The sequence below is a fragment of the Lagopus muta genome, chromosome 2, assembly GCF_023343835.1.
Source record: "Lagopus muta isolate bLagMut1 chromosome 2, bLagMut1 primary, whole genome shotgun sequence".
Classification (NCBI taxonomy): domain Eukaryota; kingdom Metazoa; phylum Chordata; class Aves; order Galliformes; family Phasianidae; genus Lagopus; species Lagopus muta.
The window spans coordinates 94,296,015-94,315,730 of record NC_064434.1 but is presented as its reverse complement, the minus strand read 5'-3'; the positions used below and the strand labels follow the sequence as shown (position 1 = coordinate 94,315,730).

The window sequence follows — 19,716 nt, the reverse complement described above, 5'->3', positions numbered from 1 at the left end:
CTGCTGTCCTGTGCAACCTGGGCTGCTGCTTCTCCGGACAGGAATTGGAGCTGAAAATGCAGATAATTTTGTAAATCTCCTTTTAACACATTAGCATGGGACTCTACACTCAGACATCACAGCTGGCACACCGACGTTGATTTCCTTCACCTCCAACACAGTCCGACAAAGCCTTTTGGCCCGGAGACAGGACTCTTGCTCCTTGGTACTGTCTGGGAATGTGACTGGGTCCCAAGGCTGAATCTCTACATATCTCCTTTGCATTCTTTAGGAAAGCAGCTCGAGAATGTTTACACACTGCAAACAGAATGTACAACTCCGACCAGGAACCACAATCCGGTTCAACTGCATGGCAAATTTCTTGGCCATCGAATCAGGCATGCATCACAGAGGCCCCGTCTGTGTACAGATCCACCTGGCATTGCTCATACCTTCAGATCACGTCTTAAAAAGAATATACGACGATGCCATTTCTTGTTCATACCAGACACAGTTGTCATTAGATTTATTATTAACGGGGGGATTCTTGATCATGCCATTAAAAGCCTGTCTACCTTTTCACTGGTGTCTTCTCCTATTTATTGGTGTTGCAGAAAGAAGCAGAAAAATCTCACCTGAATTTTTGCCCCCCCTCAGCTCAGGCTGCCCAGGGCCCCAGCCAGCCTGGCCTGGAGCACCACCAGGGATGGGGCACCACAACTTCTCTGGGCAGCTATGCCAGGGTCTCACTGCCCTCTGAGCACAGAATGTCCTCCTCACATCTGACCTACACCTCCCCTCTTTGTGACTAGTACTGAAATACCTCATTGAAACATGTGAGCACGTGGTAACATTTCCCAGCTGGTGTAATCATGGTCTAATGCACTGAGTGTTTGCTTGGAGGCTTCAGATGACAAAAAAAACTAAAGGATAAGAATATAATTTGTATCAGTCACTGTGACTTTATGGAACTGAACATTGTTAGGCAAATGAGGTGGCACTTTCTTTTATATATTACCTGTCTAATCTTACATGTCATTTGACTAAATATCCTCAACACCCTCTTTCCCCTCTGATTCTTTACACTGAGCTGCACCTCTCACAGATAGGAGCTACCAGCCCCAGCAGGGCCCCAGCACACAGCTGGGATAAAGCAGCCCTTCATAACCCAATTAAAGAGCAGTGAGGAGCAGCAGCTTGGCCTCCTTTGAATAGGCTGACTTTTCTGACAGGAGAACACCTGCAGCTCTTCTCAGCTTTATAAAGAACTGTGAAAAATCAGAGCATGGAAAAGAAGAAAAGTGCTCCTTTGGAAAGATGATCTTACGATGACAGGTTTTAATCCTTCTCCCATAGCCCAGAAAGCACAGTTAGTTGGCTTCAGTGCAGAATCTAAATCCACAGAAAGAAGCACTGGGCTCTACAAAGCCCGCATCAGTGAACAGGCAGATGAAATCTGAGCAGTCTCCAGAGAAATGCTGAAGTGATTGTCATCTGCATGGTTCTGACTGATGGAGAAAGGGGTAGGAGGCAGGTTTAAAGAGCAGCATTCTAACAGCCACGTTCCCTGATGTACTCTGAAGGCCACAGGCAGAACAGATGGATGGGCAGACCAACACGGTGCAAAGTTGCAAAGACTGTCTGAGAAGACTAGGTCTGAAGAAGTTGAAATGAATGGCTGAGAAGGCTTTGAGGTAAGGACCAGCTGGGAATGGCCTAGGAAGGGAAAGGAAGGGAAGGCTGAGCAGAGCTGTGGAGTTATTGGGATGCAGTGAGCCACATGGGAAGGGAAACTCCCCAGGTTGGGTGTCGGACCTCGCTTTGCTTGCTCTGTCATCACATACAAATCACTCTTGGCAGCCACTCAGCCCAGCTCCTGCTTCAGTGGAAGAAAGTGTGTGGCTATGTACTTTCACACCCACACCTTTACTGTCTGCACAGGGTTTCCAGAAATAACTTTCTAACCAAAACTAAATCCTGCCCTAAGCTTCCTCAACAGCATTACGTGACTGAGGTAAAACCCTGCTGTTAATTTCAGTTGCAGTATATTAGGGACACTAAAGTGTCTTCACTGCCCTGCGCAGCCTCACCTGCCCCTTTAGTGGTCCAGGAGCCCACTAAATGCCTGGGTCCCCTGTCTCCAACCCCTTCTGCTCCAGACTGGGCTCTCCAGTTGGGCCCATGTCCCAGCTCATCCCCTGGCTGTGTCTGGGGTTGCTGATGGACCTGGCTCCAACAGCGCCTCTGGCTGTGCTGTTGTTGGCCACTGAAGGATATTTTCTCTCCACCAGTGGCCTTCTGAAACAGAGAAGAAAGACTGCTGAGGAAAATGATATGGATATGAAGCTTCTGTTTTCATATGTGAGCAGTCAGCGTGATCTCACTGCTACGAGGCAGGTCCAAGCCACGAGACAGGTCCAGGGTCTAGAGTCAAGTGGTAGGGCAGAGTCACAGCAGTTGTACGTGCAGTCCATTAACTACATGTAGTGACCCACTACGAAAACATGTTTGGGTTAGAGAAATGCAGCAGTCAAGCAACATGTTCTTAGCAATTGCAGTACGAAGAGAAGGGCTCCAGGGGTTGCAGAGCAATGGACTGTAACCTCATTTCTGAAGGGGAGGCTGGATTTGCTCTGCAGTTAAAATATGCAACAGCATATCAATGAGAATCCCTGTTCCTTGCTTTTAGAAAACCAGTGGGGAAGAAAAACGATTTGCCCTTTAGTTCGACTTGAGTTTAAACTGTAACCCTGGAAGGATGGTGCTGTCGGGTGACCCTGCTCCACTCTCACCTAATTTCCCTGCTCCCATCCAAAGATGAGCACTGATACACTCAGTAGTGCAGACTGGGGCAGCATGTTAGTTAAACATGGATGACCAGGAATGCTGCTGAGACAAGCAAAGGTCTCTTAAGGCCACAGCATGCCATCCTTTGTCTTATAAGCCTGAACCTGAGCATTCAGCCACAGCCAGAAAGGCCCTAAGAACTGCTTCAGCCCTTCTTATCTCCACCTGCTGCTCTGCAGCCCTTTGGTCTCTGGCCCAGTACAGCCTCAGGGCAGGTGCCTGCCTGCATCAGCACCCCTGAACACTCAAGACCACAGGACTGCTGTAGGAGGGAAGACGTAGGGAAACAAGGTAGAACTCGCTACCCTCCCAACTCCCAGTTTAACCAGCCTTGATATTGCTTCTTTCTGAGCTTGCTTGTTTGTGGGGCAGAGCCCTTTGTGCTAAGTGCTAGTGATCCTCCAGCTGGGTCTCTACTGGACAGGGAGAAGGGTGGGCAGCTCCTGACTGACTTGAAGTACCTAGAGCTGCTAGACTTCTTTGTCCCTGTCTCATGGAGTAGAGATTGTCCTTTGAACCACGCTGTTTGTGTGACCCAAGCTGCACCAGCTCTGTTGCTGCACCTCCCCATTTGCTGCATCAAGGCTTTTGCCCAGCAACTGTGCAATATGGAACTCAAAGTTACATGTGGTACATATCCTTTGTCAACTTTGACCTTTGATGACAGGTTTCTCCAACTAACTTTCAGCTGCTCAGATGCATGGTTTGTTCTTGTTCTGCAGTGGCTTTGGCTGAATAAAGAGCCCATGGTGTTGGCTAAGAGCACACAAAGAATAGAAATGCAAATTGAAGACCTGTCTCTTCTAGGAGCTCTTTCTGGTGGTGCTGGAAGAGCCGTGGTGTGAAACTCCAGTGGCAGCAGTACCTCTGGCCCTGCTGAGGGCTGTAGGTCCCTCATTGGGTTGTTGTATTGATCCCCAACCAATTGGTCTCCATTCAGAGACACATTTCTCATCTCTTCTGGGTGCTCTGTCCTCTGCATATCTCTTGCTCCCAGGTCATGACTTGAGACAAGCCATACTAAGCACACAGCTGATGCACAGCAATCAGGCTTTGGTGCTCACAGGCATCCTCCATGCTGGGGGGCACCACTGCACTCCTGGGGGCCCGTTTTCTGTCCAGCTGTGCAGGCTGGTGATCAGCTCACACAGCAATGTTTCTGTGCCTGAGAGAAAGCAGAGTGTGATGTCCCTGCACCAGAAACAATGGTGCTGTTTTTTTTCCCCACAGCCCTTTACCAATGTGGCTCTCCCCCCAAAAAACCACCACAGGAGGAAAGGACTCTTTTCTTTATTAAAAAAAAATGAAAACAAAAAAAAAAAAGGTGCTTTGTGCTGCATCTGCTTGAAATAGATGTGTATGCACACGGAATGACTTGGAATGATTTCTTTGGCTCTACCCCAAATTGAGTGTTTCACTGTGACTTCTGAAAGCCTTGCTGTGAGATATCAAAGTCCAAGGAAGTGGCTGTATGAAAAGCCATGGGAAGCTGAGCTCCAAGGACAGAGACAACTTTTCAAGCTTATGTTGCTGCTTCTTGATACATAGCTGCTCTGAATGAGCAAACTCTATAGGAAAGATGAAATTTGAAGATCTCTTACTGGAAATTGGTGGCTTTGGCAGATTTCAGATTTTGATTTTGTTAATCCTCTGCCTCCCAAGAATCAACCTTCCCATGCATTTCCTATTACACAACTTTCTTGCTGCTACTCCCTCTCACCATTGTGCAATTCCGCATCAGGAAGAATTTGTGAACCTCACCACGGAGGAAATTCTGCTCATCAGCATCCCCCGGGAGCCCGATGGCACCTTCAGGTCTTGTGAGATGTTCTCACAGCCTCAGTTTCACCTACTTCTCAATTCCTCTCTGCAAGCAGACAACAACTCCGTCACCCAGGACTGCCAGTATGGGTGGGTCTATGACCACTCGCAGTTCACCTCCACCATCTCCACTGAGGTAACTCCTGGCTTGTGATCTAGCTGAAAATGAAATTAGCTCAGTGTTTTGAGGAGATGAAGAGGTGTTCACAAGGTGCACGAAGGGGAATCTTTGCATTTTAACCAGTGGAAAGTACTTGTTTAGAGAAGATGGCTTGGGATGGGGAAAAGTTCTCTTGAGCTCACAGGTAGATACCAACGTTTCTCATAATGAGCACCTCCAGGTGATCGAGAGACTGGGGGTGTGGGGAGGAGAGTCTGCTATGGGATTTTCTTTGCTTGGGCCATGTGGCATTGGCACAGGATCACACCCTGTAAGGATGTCATCTGACTCTGTGGCTTTCTTGATTTTCCAAGCACTTTGTTACTTCCCTTGTCTGCCTCTCCTCTCTGGTCTCCTGCTCCCTTGCTTCTCCCCAAGATCAAGCAGCCTTTCTCAATTTCCCTGCTTGTTCTATTCCTGCCCTTTAATATATCTTTGGTGTTTTACATTTGTTGACTGCGTGACCTGATGGGAAGCAGACCTCAGCAAAGCCGTTGACTCACAGCGACTTTATCCTTCTGGAAGACAATTTTCAGATTTAGAGAGTCCATCAGTCCAGTTGTCACCAGAGTGCTGATGAAATGTGCTCTCGGAGGGCTCCTGGTGAGGTGTAGCACTCTGGTCAGCCATAACCTTGAGTCTGCCCAAGGTCCCTGCCCATCAAACATTAACCACCAGCCTTCTGAAATGCTTCGTTAGCGCTTAGAGTGATACCTCTGGGTATTAAAGCTTTACCTGCAAGCTGTACTTTTCTTCCTGGAAAGGCAGCCCAGTACAGCACAGTAGGTCTTAGGGAAGGGAACACTTTAGTCAGACAAAAGGGAAATGGTTGGTTCAGAAACAACATCAGCTGGCCATGCTTTCACTAAGACAAGTCTTATCCTTGAGCCAATGCCTCCTACCCACCACTCAACCTCTGGTTTTGGCAAGCATAGAGATGGATGCTGGGAGTGCACCAGGTCTGCACCTGATTTCCATGCTGTTTCAGGGAGAAAGATGTAAAGCACCCTTGGAGAAAAAGGCAGAATAAATGCTCTGCTTCAGAGGCACTGGACTCAGAGCCTTATGACGCTGCACTCAGGCTGAATTCAAGAGGCCATGGACTTACTGTGGAGTCTTTCTGTCTTGCATCCAAAAAGGTTGTTCAAGGTCTGGCTGGCCTTGTCAGAGAGGCTGCAAGGTTGGGTTGATTATTAAGTTAAGTTTTGTCAAGTTACACACATATGAAAAATTAACTCTGCAGCTTGGTCAGAGCATTCTGTAATGATCAGCAACATTTGCACCTCCAAGGAAGAAAAATGATGCTAATTAACTCAATTAAAAAGAGTGCCTAGACCACTCTCTCCATAGAAATAAGTAAGTTATAAGCACCAGGAGTGAGTCTGACTCCCCTCTGTCTTCCTTTGTTCCTTCACAGACTACTTGGAGGAAATTGATCAGGGCATCACTAACTGGATGGCATTCTATAAAGTACATTGTAACACAAAGAATCAGAGAATTGTTTAGGTTGGAAAAGAACCTGAAGATCACTAAGCCCAAACATCATCCTGACCTACCCAGTCCCCACACTAAAATCACGTCCCTCTATGCCACATCCATGTGTCTGTTGATTAACCCCATTGCTGCCCTGGGCAGTCCATTCCAATGCCTGACCACCCTCTCTGAGAAGAAATTTTTCCTGGTATCCCAACTAAACTGCATCTGGTTCAACTTGGGAAGGGATTTGAAGGGAGACAGAGGCTGGACTGGGCACTCAGTGTCACTTTGGCCTTGTGTTTCAGTGGGACCTCGTGTGTGAGCAGCGTGGGCTGAACCAGGCGACTGCGACCTTCTTCTTCGTTGGAGTCACGATCGGGGCTGTGGTGTTTGGATACCTTTCGGACAGGTTTGACCCTCTCAGGCTGTCCACCAAGGCTGCAGTTTCCTGGCAAGGCCTTCACACACATGTGACTTACAAAAGCAATGAGAGGGGAGAAAAAGGAGAAAACACAGTCGTAAACAGAGAGCTCAGTCTTCTACATCCAAACTAGATTAAAGTCATACTGAGAAGTAATGCAAGGGCTAAATGCTGAGTTAGAGTTGTGGATTGCTTCATGGGGCAGCCAGTTAAGAGCCCACGTGAGAAGCTGCTCTGGCCATGGTGAGGATAAGGTGCATTGCAACAATGACAGTAGCACAGAATTGCTGCATCCACTGTCTGCGAGACATTTCAGGAAAGATAACTGCTTAAAAAGGAGAAAGATTATTAAAACAAAGCTGAAACAAGCAGCCGAGAGTTAAATCCTGACAAGCTATCTGGAAATTATCTAAGGATATACAAGTGAGGGGCTTAAAGCAAATACATGTCAAGTCTGAAAAAGATCTCAAGAAAGCAAAAATTGTCATTACTAGAGAAGCAGGGTAAAGCAGGGTAAACTCTTCAAGGAAGAGTTAAGACCATGGCCTGATAAGGAAAACAGGAGCAAATCTTTTCTCCCTGGTTAAATGTTAGAATGTGATAATGTAAAGGGGAAAAAAAGCCTGAGTAATAACCTAGAATGGGCATCAATTAAGAAATCAAATATTTCTGCAAATAGCAGAACCTTCCACTGAATATGCAGAGCAAGCATGCAATCAGGATGTGCTGTTCTCTTTACACTATTCAATATTTAATGGCTGTGTTTCCTGTGCAGGAAACTATTTGATTCCCTCCTGATTTCCTTTCTCTGGGACCAAAGGAACATTAGGGTGAGGCAGGCTGCAAAATCACTTCACAGCAGAAGGGAAACTACGTGCACCATACAAACCTGCCAGTCACTTCCGTATCTTTTCTTCTATCTGTTTCAAATCAGTTTTTATACAGGTCCCCAAGGAAGACCTTGGGAACTGCCAGCCAGGCAGCCGGCATCCAGCTCTAATGAGTGAATTGGTAGAAACAATTCTGAAGGGCTGAGCCAGTGTCCATAGGACTTCTATTCCTCTTTTGCGTAAGGTTTATACCCTACAAGCAGACTGGATTTCTTTGAAGATGTTCACAGGTGTGTGAACAGAGGAGATATCATCTGTAAGAGGTTTCCTTACAAAAGGCTTCAAAAGAAAAAGGATATCCCTGCATGGCTAAATAATTGATCAAAAGCGGGGAAGGAGCAGGGAGGGGTAAGCGGTAACATCTAAATGATTCTAGAATGCCTCCAGGGACAGTGACTGCACCACCTCCCCTGGCAGCCTGTGCCAGTGCCTGACCACTCTTTCAGAGAAGAAATTTTTCCTAATATCCAACTTGAACGTCTCCTGGCACAACTTGAAGCCCTCCAGTTCTATCTTCTCAGTGATGAGTAGCAGCTGGGGAAGCAAATGCATATATAAATGCAATGCATGAATATAAAACTAAAGTGAACATAACCATGCAGAAGCGTGCATATATGTGATGGCCCCACATCTGGAATACCGTGTGCAGTTTTGTTTTCTCTTCAATCTCTTCCCCACTTATACCTACTATAAACTCCTCAGGGTTATAGTAGAAGGGAAAAAAATGTGATGACAAAAAAGAGTAAGTTAAGGGTTGACTGCTGAGTAGACAAACCAGGACCTTCAGTGTGCTAAAGAGGCAGATAAAGAGGGTTTGGCAGCCAGCTGTGCCTTTGTCAGCAGCCTGACTGCACTGCCATTCTGGGCCATGCTGTAAGCCACAGCAAACGGATCAAGCAGCTTGGTGTTGGTTGCCTACAAAATTCCAGATATGGCAATAGGTCTTCCATCTTCCTGGGGGTGCTTAGAACTTTGTAGTGCATATTCAGTCCCATTGCCATCATGGTTTCCTCATCTGCAAGATGACATTTCTTTGGCTTCATTCTCATCTCAGCCTTCTCCAGCTGTACCCATTTAAAGTGGAGAGCCAGAAATGCTTAGGGGGTTTTTTCAGCTCAAGAAGTGACCATTTCCTCCTGCCATCTGGTTATTAATGTATCGTTTACCCATGCGAAGGCCTCCCCTCCTCTCCTGTAACAGCTTAGTTTCTATAAGAACCTCTGCTGGAAGGGTGGTTTTGGCAGCTCTGGGAAATCCAAGCATTCTGAATCAATCAGAACATTCTCATTACATTTGACTTCTCCTGCAGTGAACTTCAACCGATAGTGAGCATTTTCTTTACAAAAGCCATGCTGATACCTGCAGCATTTGCTTACCTGTGTCAACAAATTCTAATTTTTAACATTATCGTTACCCACTTAATCAGTATCAATACTAGATCTGTTAAACCTCAGATTCATGCCCCCACATCTCCCTCAGGACACTGTAAAAGCAACCTTTCTCTTCTCTAATAGAGAAGAGGTCCCACTCTCCTGCGCAAATTGTGAAGTGCTGCACCTCTAGTGCTTCAGGCTGAGAGACATCTGGTCCTGCCATTTTGCTACAGCTCAGGTTCATTCTGATCCAAGCTTCCACAGACTCCTGCACTTGAGAACACTTCTGCTGACAAATCTTACCCCACCAAACCCTCCAGCCCTTTACTGAGAACATACCTATGCAAAAGAATAGAAATCTGGAAAAAAAAACCAAAATCTGGAAAAAAAACCTGTTATTACCTGTTCTTGTCCAGATTCTCCTTTTGTACCTTGTTATCGTACCTCATTGGCTGTATCACGCTCTGGCAGACTCCCAGATTGGGATATTTATGAGAATTGCTTTTCTATTCATTTTTATCCTTGCACAGTTTGCTCTTTTTATTATATTTTCCACATACAAACGTTCAGAGGTTGGGCTTTTCCATTTCTCTCTCTCTCTTTGGAGGCAATTTTAACCGCATTTCTTCTGGCAGCCTCCTTGTAGCTGTTCGATCCTGTCAGCTTCCCTCTGGTTCCGTTAGCAGGTGGTGTGCATTTGCTGCGAGAGTCTAGTAATGGGTCCATAAATAGCAGCCTTGTGCTCTGCAGGGAATTTTGTATTTTGATATGCTCCTTCTGTATTTTTGAGCCATATCTTAATTTCAAAAATGTATTTTTGTTAGCACTTACACTCTTGGAAATGGGATCCAGCACTGGTGGGTTTCTGGATGCTTGCTGCACTGACCCAGGTGCATCACTTCCGCAGCCTGGGTCTGTTTAAATTTCACAGCAGATCCAGAAAACTGCCTGGGCTATCACCACGAGTTGATTCTTCTCCAGCAGGCATGTTAACTAGCTGCTGCATGAAGTTACCTGTGACTGCTCTTAAGAATGTGATGGTGGCAGTGTGTCCCAACACATAATTTCACTCCCTGGTGTAAAGGTCCTTGCCACCATCCCTATCAGGTGGCAGCTGGGAGAATGCCAGAAACAGTCCCTCCAGACTGAATGCGACCTGTTGACAGATTTAATTACTAGGCCAGTTTCAAACCATCACATGCAGGGCTGATATTTGCTGGAAGGTCCTCTCTGCTTCTGGATAGTTTGTCAGAATTTTCATTTGAAATCCCATGTTGAATTTTACATTTCCACTGCTTGTGTAGAAACACATACGGACATTGTTGGCGTGAGAGTGAATGCTGAAGCACATCTGCATGTATTTGACTTCCTGTATTTCTCTGCGTTCTCCCTACAGGACTCTGCACAGGGTCAGGTCATACAATTTCCAAAGTCCTTGAGGAGTGACCTCAGCATGCATATTCAAGCTGACATCACTTATTATCATAGTGGCATTGAATGGGGTGCCCAGTATATCATTCTTTTTTATCAATGCTTCTCTTTCCATTGGAGAGACTCATGCCCAGTGCTCATGGGGCTTCCTGACCCTTTTAATGGGATCACATCGCTGCAGCACTGGCAATATCCAGCAAATCCCTCCACTCTGGGGTACCACATAATCTTTGCAGTGCAGACTATGCATCAACCTCCTTAAGTCTCTGCTTTGCCTCATTTCAATCCCTACTCCTGGGACACATTTCCAGCCTGTAAGTAACCCCGTCTGTGCTTTGATAGGTTCGGCCGGAAATCTATCCTCATGCTGTCATTTATGTTATCTGTCACATTTGGGATGCTGAGTGCCTGCTCCGTCTCCTACAGCATGCTGGCTGTCACAAGAACCCTCACTGGGGTGGCCCTGAGTGGTGTGTCCCTGATCGTCTTGCCTCTGGGTAAGTATGGTGGGGCTGTGGGAGTACAGGTGCCCACTTCTTCAAAAGAGCAGTCGGGCACTGGCACAGGCTGCCAGGGAGGTGGTGGAGTCACCATCCCTCGAGGTGTTCAAGAACCACAGAGATATGGCACTGATGGATGTGATCAATGGGCATGGTGGGAATGGGCAGTGACAGTTGGACATGATGATCTTAGAGGTCTTTTCCAACCTTTATGATTCTATGATTCCGGCCATCAGTTCCTGTTAATCACCATTCTTAATGCTTTAAAATATGTAGATGAAGTATCTGCCCTTTTCCTCTGATACTGGGTTCTCATTTTTCACATGCAATTAAAGAAATTCACCAGTTGAGCAGGAGCAGGATGTTGGGTCATTCATAGCATGCTTCTTCCTCTCCAGTCTTAACTTTGCAGCAATTTTTTCCATCACATTCCTTGTCTTATTCTTAGAAAGGCTGGAAAAGGAAAGAACACGAAAATAAAATCTCTGTGAGGCAAACTTGAAGCTAAGAAATTTAAGTAATGACATAATTAAAACAAGCTCCAAACTCCAAGCTACCCAACATAGCATCAGATGATTTTATAGGTATGTTTAGAATGCCCTGGGCAAGAGTCACAATACCTTAGAGCATATTACATGTGCTCCAGAAATTTTGCAGATACACCCAAAAACAAGCTAAAAATCAGGAAAGGACAAATACACACAAGGTATTACATGTCCCAAGGCCTGCAATGGCACATTCTTATTGTAAAGGTGATGCCTACAATACAAATTAGAGATTGGGAAGGACATTTCTGATTGCTAGATGCTGTAGCATGATGTCAAGATCTCTGGAGGCAAATTGACTTAGTTCTCAAACAGAAGCAAGGGGATCACCCTTTGTTCTGGATTTACACGTGCATTAATGTCTGTTCCACTAAGGCCAGTTCAGCTTAATTTATGTATACTGTATTAATGATATACTTCTTGAATCTGGAATAATGCATAGGCAGAGAAATTGGAAAGGCAAGATACAACTGGAGAATTAGATTAAAGATTAGTTTGATGAAGATGACCATTGGATGCTATTGAACAAGATAAAAACATATCATCCGGGGTGTTTTAGTATATGTCCAGAATTTCTTCCTTTAAAGCTTCATTTTAGTTGTTTTCAGCTTTGTCAGGAGTTAACTCGTGGATGAACATTTAAAAAGGGCAATTATCAGTGGAACTCTGCTGGAAGAAAAGAGCAGGGATGTTGCTTCACTTTGCCCTTCCCACAAAGACCTGCAGACCCTCTCCTGGAGAAGCCCTGTGTGACCCAGCTGAATGCTGCCTCCCTCTTACAGGGATGGAGTGGGTGGACACAGAGCACCGCACCTTCTCTGCGGTCCTGACCAGCATCTCCTGGAGCGTAGGGAACATGCTGCTGGGCATGACAGCATACCTGGTGAGGGAATGGCACTGGCTCTTGGTTGCCGTGACGGGACCTTGTCTTCTGAGCATCATCTGCCTGTGGTGAGTGCAGCAACCTTTGGCCTGCTGCTGCTGGAACAGGAGCAGGATGCCGTTCATCTTTCTGCCCTGTGTGTATGGCAAATATTGCAGTATGCATCCTGGAATTGGATCTGGCAACCCTGAAAACCTTCAGAAATGGTGGCCTGGCCTTCCTCAACCTCAGGGTTGTTGTTTGGTTCATCTTGGACATCAGTGTGGATCTGGACCCACATTGCAAAAATCTCGCAGGGTAATGGGGAGCTATAGCTGGAAGCCACACGAAATAATATGACTGATATACATGCAGACCCCAAAATGGCATGCATAACTGATAAGCAGAAAAGGTATAAAAATGCCAATGTGACTTTCAGCTGCCTAGAGAGGCATCTACAGGTGATGGTTTACTTGCTTACTATGTCTGTCCATCAGCATGAAGCAGCAGATGAAAAAGCTGCACCAACCAAATAGCTACCAACAAAATCTCAAATCATATCTGTGAAAAATGGGATGCATACTGATGCTGTTGTTAAACAATGGCTCAGAAATAGACGTGTCCTTTCAACAGTGATGAATGGTTTCTGGCAGAGAGCAACATCTGATGCTGATCAAATTCAAGACAATTTTATGTTCTGCTGCCTTTCAGGTTTGAGGTTTTGCTCTTTTTCTAGGACACCTAGTTGTAGAAATTGAATCCTGGGAAATGTTGAAATTCATAGATATATTTGGATCCACCCTTTGAAAAATAGCTATATTTCTTTCTAGTTTGTTAGTGCCTTTTATGGAAATGAGTTCTCAAAAAAATTATGCTGTCTGATCAAAATTCAAGCGACCAAGAGGTCAGTGATTGTTGGATAATTAAGTCCCTGAAGAACAGAATCAAAACTTAATTTAACATATTCATTATATATTGTTGACACTAGACATTAGACAGTCAAAAGACATAACATACTCTGGAGATGGTGGCAAGGAGTGCAAAATGCCACCTTTAATTCTTTATATTTGCCAAAGTATTAACAACTTCTGGGAGGGAGCTGAAAACTTTCCATAGTCCAGTTCTGCAAATGATTTTGCTCTACACGTCCTTTTCAGCTCCAGATTGAATAGATTGAATAGTTCATTGATTTTACAGCAACCTGACTTAGGGCACACAAATCGCCAACAGCTTTTAGGGAATACAGTGGGAGAAACCCGGTGAGAGACCTCAGTGAGAGACTTTGACAAACTCATGAGCTCAGTTGATCTCTTACCCAAATATTCCTTCAAGCTTCTAACTGTACTTCAGTTGGGCTATATTGGAATTTTTGCATATAGTTGGATTGGATCTGATTGTGAGGCATTTCCAGTGTCTCCTGGACACTGACCACTATGCAGCCCCACACATGTTCAGGCCAGCAGGGCTGCACTGGGGTGTGGGGAGATCCAGGGCTGATAGTGCCATGTAGCTCACATGAATTGCAACCAGATGAAAGATCACAGAGAGGAACAAGGAGTTACAGATGCCAGTTTATGACTAGTGGTGGATCTTTTGCTAGGACAGAGAGGAAAAACAGGAGTTACAGGACCCCCACTCAAGGCACATCTGCTAAGTAAACCTCTCCAAGTTGCTAATTAGCTGTGCAGCATTAGAGCATCCCTTGTCACTCACTCACTAGCATGGCTTCTTCACTGGGGGCCGCAGTCACAATGATTTAGACTCCAGTGGATTATCTTTTGCAGAAGGCTTTGGTTGTTGTGAACAACAAATAATTTAGCAATTAAGAAAGAAAGTAAGAGGTATAATCTCAGTGGGCCCACTAAATCCCTTCTACATAGTAATTTTTAATATTCTAAAATATCAGCATTTAAAGAATCTCAAAAATCATGAATATAAATCTAAATGAATCTATACATCTGAATAAATCTATATCTAGTGTCTAAATATAAACTTTCTGGGGCCAATTTTATTTGTTAAGAACTTGAAACTTCAACCAGCTCAGCAAATTCAAGCTTTGATCAAAAATCACATTATAAAAATTTTGGCTAGACATATTTCAACTAAGAGACAAGTTCTTTAAGGGTAGAATAGCATGTATGTGTAAAGAGGGTGTCCTACTTGTCTTAATCTCGTGCACCACAGTTGTTATTCTCAGTACAGGTTAAAGTCTCATAGAGAAGATCTCCTCTTTTTGGCCAGGGCCATGTATGTGGGGTGGAAAACATGGGGTGCCAATAGGCAAGCTGTCTTCTCTCCTCGCAGCAGGTGGGTCCCAGAGTCTGCCCGGTGGCTCATAGCCAACGGCAAAGTGAAACAAGCCCACAAGCATCTGCTTAGATGTGCAAGAATGAATGGAAGGAAAGACTTCACTGTCTCACTGGAGGTGAGAAACTGAAGATCCAGACACATTCTTCCGCCCATGTTTTCTCTTTCTCTCTGTTTTACTTCTAGTTTATATCTGAAGTGATGCTCAGCCTGCAGTGTGATCTGTGGGACACCATAGTCCACAGGATGCCTTAGGCCATTTTGCTCTAGAAAGCATTTACATTCACTGCTAAAGAGAAAACTCACACTCGGTTCATGTAAGATCAGAATCCAACTTCAGTAGGTGGGGAGTCTTTCCATTCATCACTGTCATGGCAAGACACCTCATTGCACTGGACACTGGACTGAGTATGCAGTGAACAAAGTACAGCTTGGAAAAATAAGGAGTTGGCACAGGCCAATGCTGACTTTGCTAGTGCTCTTTCTGCCACGTGGGATATGTGAGTAAGAGAGGCAAAGGGGCCATGGATGAAAAAAGAGCTCCAAAATGTTAGATAATCTCTTAAATGATGTAGGAAGACAAGCCTCTGGTAACAAATGCCCAGCAAATTGTTCTGCAATAGGAATATATGGGAAACTGAATGGGTTGATAAAATTAGGAAAGGCAACAGACCCCAGTCTGTCTAGGATCTCATGTCTGGATGCTAAATGTACAGCAGCTGAGCTCTTTCCTTCTTCTCACATCTCCCAGGCTCTTAGAGGAATGACTACTGAGAAAAAGCCAAGTGAGAGTTTCTCCTACATCAGCTTGTTCAGGACACCAGTCCTGCGGAAGATCTCTGTGTGCTCTGGCACAGTGTGGTAAGCAGTGTTACTTCGCACAAGGGATTCATCCTGCATTGCCCAGCTGATTTTCCCCCATTTCAATCTCCATACGTTCCTTGCAGGTTTGGTGTTGCCTTCTCTTATTACGGCATGAGTATGAACCTAACTGGCTTTGGGCTCAGCATGTATCTCTCCCAGTTTGTCTTTGGCATCATTGAGATTCCAGCCAAGATACTCATGTACGTGCTGGTGAATCGAATTGGACGGCGGCACTGCCAGGCGTGGTCACTCATCCTGACCGGACTGTGCATAGGAGCCAATATCATCATTCCTAAATGTGAGATGCTCTTCTGCTGTATGCTGAAGGGGAGGTATCCATTCTGTGCTGTGCTAGAGAAGGAAAAACATAGATCTTGCCCTATATAGAGACATCTTCCACCTGCAAGGACATTAGTGGGACAAGGCTGCTAATGTGGGCCAGCCCTACTATCTGGAGGCAGCAGATGTTCTCTAGTCACTGTGAAGCACTATAAGGCTAGTGATAACAAGGGAAGTGCCCATCCTATTATAGATATTTTCCAATGGGAAATATTGGGACTTAGCCTTCCATCCGTTCAGCTTCCACTCAAAATAGCAGTCACCAAATTTTCAAACTGATTCAGACTGATTCAGCTCTTGGATGCAGCACCTACAGGGCTCTGAAGCTTCCAGTTCTGTCTCTTGGAGCCTTCTGGCACCTGTAACCACAAGAAACTTCTTCACATTTTTCTTTGACTATTGTCATAAATGTCTTTTCTTTCCTCCCAGCTCTCACTTCTCTACGCTCTGTGATAGCCATTATGGGCAAAGGTTTCGCAGAAGCTGCATTCACCACTGTCTACTTGTACACCTCTGAGCTCTACCCCACCGTCCTGAGGTAAGAGTCACTACTGCTTGAGGGCACCGCCAGATCCTTAGTGGGATGTCACCATCTGGTCTTGGCCACTGACACAGCAGGAGGTGCTGTTGGCTAGACTGCAGGACTGATCCCTTGCCTCTAAAAGTAGCAGGTTTTGAGGATTACCTCCACCCACAAGAAATGGGCAGAAAGCTGTTATTTGCTGACCTGGGGTATGTGGGTAGGGGAATGTGTTGAATGGTGAGGAGTATTCTGTGGGACACACACTACCACACAAGATCGATAGCCCTCTGGACATCAGATGATAAAGCAGGGATTAAGTAGCCTTTTAGGAGAAAAAAGACAGTTCATTTGAAATATGTAGTTAATAATGACGTAAAATCACAGACAGGTCCTGGGATCCCTGTTTTATGCATGAAATGCCATTCACCCCCTGAAAATTATTAAGTGGAATAGGTTCCAGGTCCTATTTTTGGCCACATCTCCTGACTTTCCTAACTATAGAAGGACCAAAGGTGCTTACAGAAATCTCTGGTGCTTGGCATATGCCTAGAACTACCTGGGAGAGCAGGGACTTAAATTAATCTCAGCAGAAAAGAGGACATACTAAAGGGATGTGTAGAAAATGCACTCAGTTTTAGACTTTCAAAGAGAAAACATCTTTCGAGCAGATATTTGGCAACTATTGTCATTATATGAAGATGCAGAGAAGAAAAAAAAAAAAAGAAAAAGCCTGGTAGAGGAAAAATATAGGGGTGAGAAATCCCAAGATTTTCTCAGCTAGTGATGAGAAATCTCTAGATCTCCCAAAAAAATAGGAGAGGGAAGAGGGACTCCATTTTTTATTTATTTTTTGCAAGGTCTGATATGAAAGAAGTACCCATGTCTTTCTTGAGGTATTCTACACTATCACGGTCTCCTACCTTTTCAGGCAGAATGGAATGGGATACACCTCCTTCACAGCACGCTTCGGTGGGTCTTTGGCCCCACTTGTGTTCCTGCTGGATGATGTGTGGAAGTCTCTGCCTGAGGTGACGTACTGTGGTGTAGCGGTGTTCTGTGGCTCGGTGGCCTTCTTGCTCCCAGAGACACTCAATGTGCGCCTGCCTGAGCGCATTGAGGACATCGAGAAGACACAGTGAGTAAGCTCCATCCTGTCCTGCACAAAGAGTCTGCCAAAAGAGGCAGAGAAGTGTCCCGTCTACCATCTGTAATTACACATCCATGGGCAGCAGCAGATCAAGTGACACTCCAGCAGGGATTGGGACTGCTAGGCCCTTTGCTCTTCTATCCACCAGCCCAAAAAGCATCTGGGGGTGTCAGCTGGCAGCTGGCTGAACATGAGTCAGCAGTGTGCCCAGGTGGCCAAGAAGACCAACAGTATCCTAGCTTGTATCATTAGGAGCTGAGTGGTGAGATGAGGCATTGAGGGGCATAGTTAATGGGAATGATGGAGGTGAGATGGTGGTTGAACATGATGATCTTAAAGGTCTTTTCCAACCTTGATTCTATGACTCCATGATAGATTCTTTCCTTCCAGAGTGAAAGGACCGCTACAAACCAGTGCTCCTGAGGGTTTGCCATTACAGTCTCTTCTGAAGTGAAGGACCCCATGGAAAAGCCATAGACAATGTGAAGGACTGCAAAACTGAGCCGTAATCTGGCCTACCAATGGACTCTCCTCCTGGTCCCTCTCTGCAGGGAAGTGGGGCTGAGGATGTACATGGAAGGAGGTGGATCATAAAACCAGCTGGAGGGAGCCAACCCTGCTCTGTAGTGTGGTCAAGATCAAAAGTGCTCAGGTCTAACAGGATCTGGAAATAAAAGGACTCTAAGTTTGGCTCTTCCAGTCTTGTTGGACCAGCAGCACCTTTCAGATCACTGCACAGCCTTCCAGAAGCTATAGCTATATAGGTTGACAAACCACAAGAAATGTAAAAGAGCAATAAAAGCCACTGAGTGTGAATTGTACAAAAACAAATCTTAAATAAATCTAGCTGGATGGGTGAACCATAAACTGTAGCTACAAATATTTCTTGAATGTGGAAGTGGTCTGGAGATTTTCCACACTGAGACAAAGCTTGTGAAAAGCAAATGCAGTGATTTTGCTGAGAATGGGATAACTGTAAGCATTTGCCCCAAATACAAAAAGATATATATATATATTGTAGATAATAGATATCTAGTGCATATAGTTAAAGGAACTCGTGAATGTAATGTTGACAAATTCAGTACTGGACTTCATTCTGCTTACCAGTCCAGCACATCACTCTAAGATTTTGGGATTGCCTTGGCATCTTGCACTTCTGCAGATCACAGAGAGGCACCAGCCTATCAATAAACCTGGAATCCTGGCGAAGAGTAATACTCTAAACTAAGAGGGAGCGTGGCTTCAGCATTTGAGTCCCAGACGCCGCGTTTTAAGGTAAGCCATGCGCAGGTCTATCAGCGCGCACAAACACGGCTCTGGAAGCAGATGAGGAGCCCATCAGATCCCAGGTCCAAGAGCGCCTCCTGGCAGAAATACGCTGCATAGCAAAATTTCCTTTACCACATTCCTGCTTTCAGGTAACAAGAGGAAAGCGAGCTGCTCGGAATCAGCCCGAGACCGAGACTGCAAAAAGAGCGGTTCTCTGTGAGGAGCTGCAGCCGCCAAGAGGCTTCCCTCAGCTCCTCTGCTCTGCGCTGAGCAAACCCAGCGGCCTCAGCCGCTTTTTTGGGACCTCTTCAGGACACAGCAAACAGAAGAGACGCTGGGGTGCTTTCACGGCCAGGGGAAGTGCAGTTTGACAGAAGTGCGCGTTTACTGGTCGACTTCGAACTATCTGCAGGAAAATGCTCTCGATTTGCTGGAAAGGCGTTGTGATTTCCAGCAACCAACATGAGCACGCCATACCGATGGCGTTTTTTCCTGCTGCGTACGCAAGGAAAAACAGGGCGCTAACCAAACCGGGAGCTGCTCTCCTTCCTGCCAGCTTTGCTAAAAGACGCAAACTGCCCGAGCCCCGGACCGGTGCAATCAGATGACTGCGGTCGACTGCAGAGCGTGCAGGAGGCAAAAAACAAAGACACTCGTTAAGCTTTCGCCCTTTCCCTTCGACCTCCCCACGCTCTTCCCGCCTCCTCCCTCAGTCCGGAGCGCGGGACCCGGTGCCGAAGGGGCGCTTCCCGCGGCGTCGCCCGGAATCGGGGGCGCATTACGTCACTCCCTGACGCCATCTTGCACGGCTCCGCTTCCGGGTCGCTCCGAGGAAGGCGGGGCGGGGGCGTGCCGCGCCGGGGCGGGGGCGTGCCGCGCCGGGGCGGGCCCACCCTCCCCCCACCCCGGGGTAGGCCCGTGCCGGGGCCTCCCCGCCCCGCAGCCGCCGGCGCCTCGCGGTC

The 19,716-nt window shown here is 46.0% G+C and overlaps 1 protein-coding gene across 2 annotated transcripts; it reads left to right on the top strand.

Annotated features, from left to right (window-relative positions):
* The first annotated feature begins 4,259 nt into the window (after positions 1-4,259).
* On the top strand, positions 4,260-18,544 carry SLC22A7 (solute carrier family 22 member 7). 2 transcript variants are annotated; one of them, XM_048936700.1, is made up of 10 exons: positions 4,260-4,783; positions 6,589-6,692; positions 10,741-10,895; positions 12,226-12,394; positions 14,613-14,730; positions 15,364-15,473; positions 15,560-15,774; positions 16,245-16,353; positions 17,267-17,473; positions 17,876-18,544. In XM_048936700.1, the coding sequence occupies exons 1-10, from the start codon at positions 4,406-4,408 to the stop codon at positions 17,937-17,939; spliced, it is 1,629 nt and encodes a 542-aa protein (XP_048792657.1). In that variant the 5' UTR covers positions 4,260-4,405; the 3' UTR covers positions 17,940-18,544. The 2 variants fall into 2 exon arrangements, with proteins under 2 accessions (XP_048792657.1, XP_048792656.1); XM_048936699.1 differs by having other exon boundaries at positions 14,610-14,730; positions 17,876-18,541.
* Positions 18,545-19,716: the final 1,172 nt, after the last annotated feature.

Excerpts from the sequence above, each read along its gene's own strand:
- SLC22A7 (XM_048936699.1), top strand. The coding sequence starts at position 4,406 with ATGAAATTTGAAGATCTCTTACTGGAAATTGGTGGCTTTGGCAGATTT. Across the intron at positions 6,693-10,740 it reads TTTGGATACCTTTCGGACAG|GTTCGGCCGGAAATCTATCC; the intron begins GTTTGACCCTCT and ends GTGCTTTGATAG. Across the intron at positions 10,896-12,225 it reads CCTGATCGTCTTGCCTCTGG|GGATGGAGTGGGTGGACACA; the intron begins GTAAGTATGGTG and ends TCCCTCTTACAG.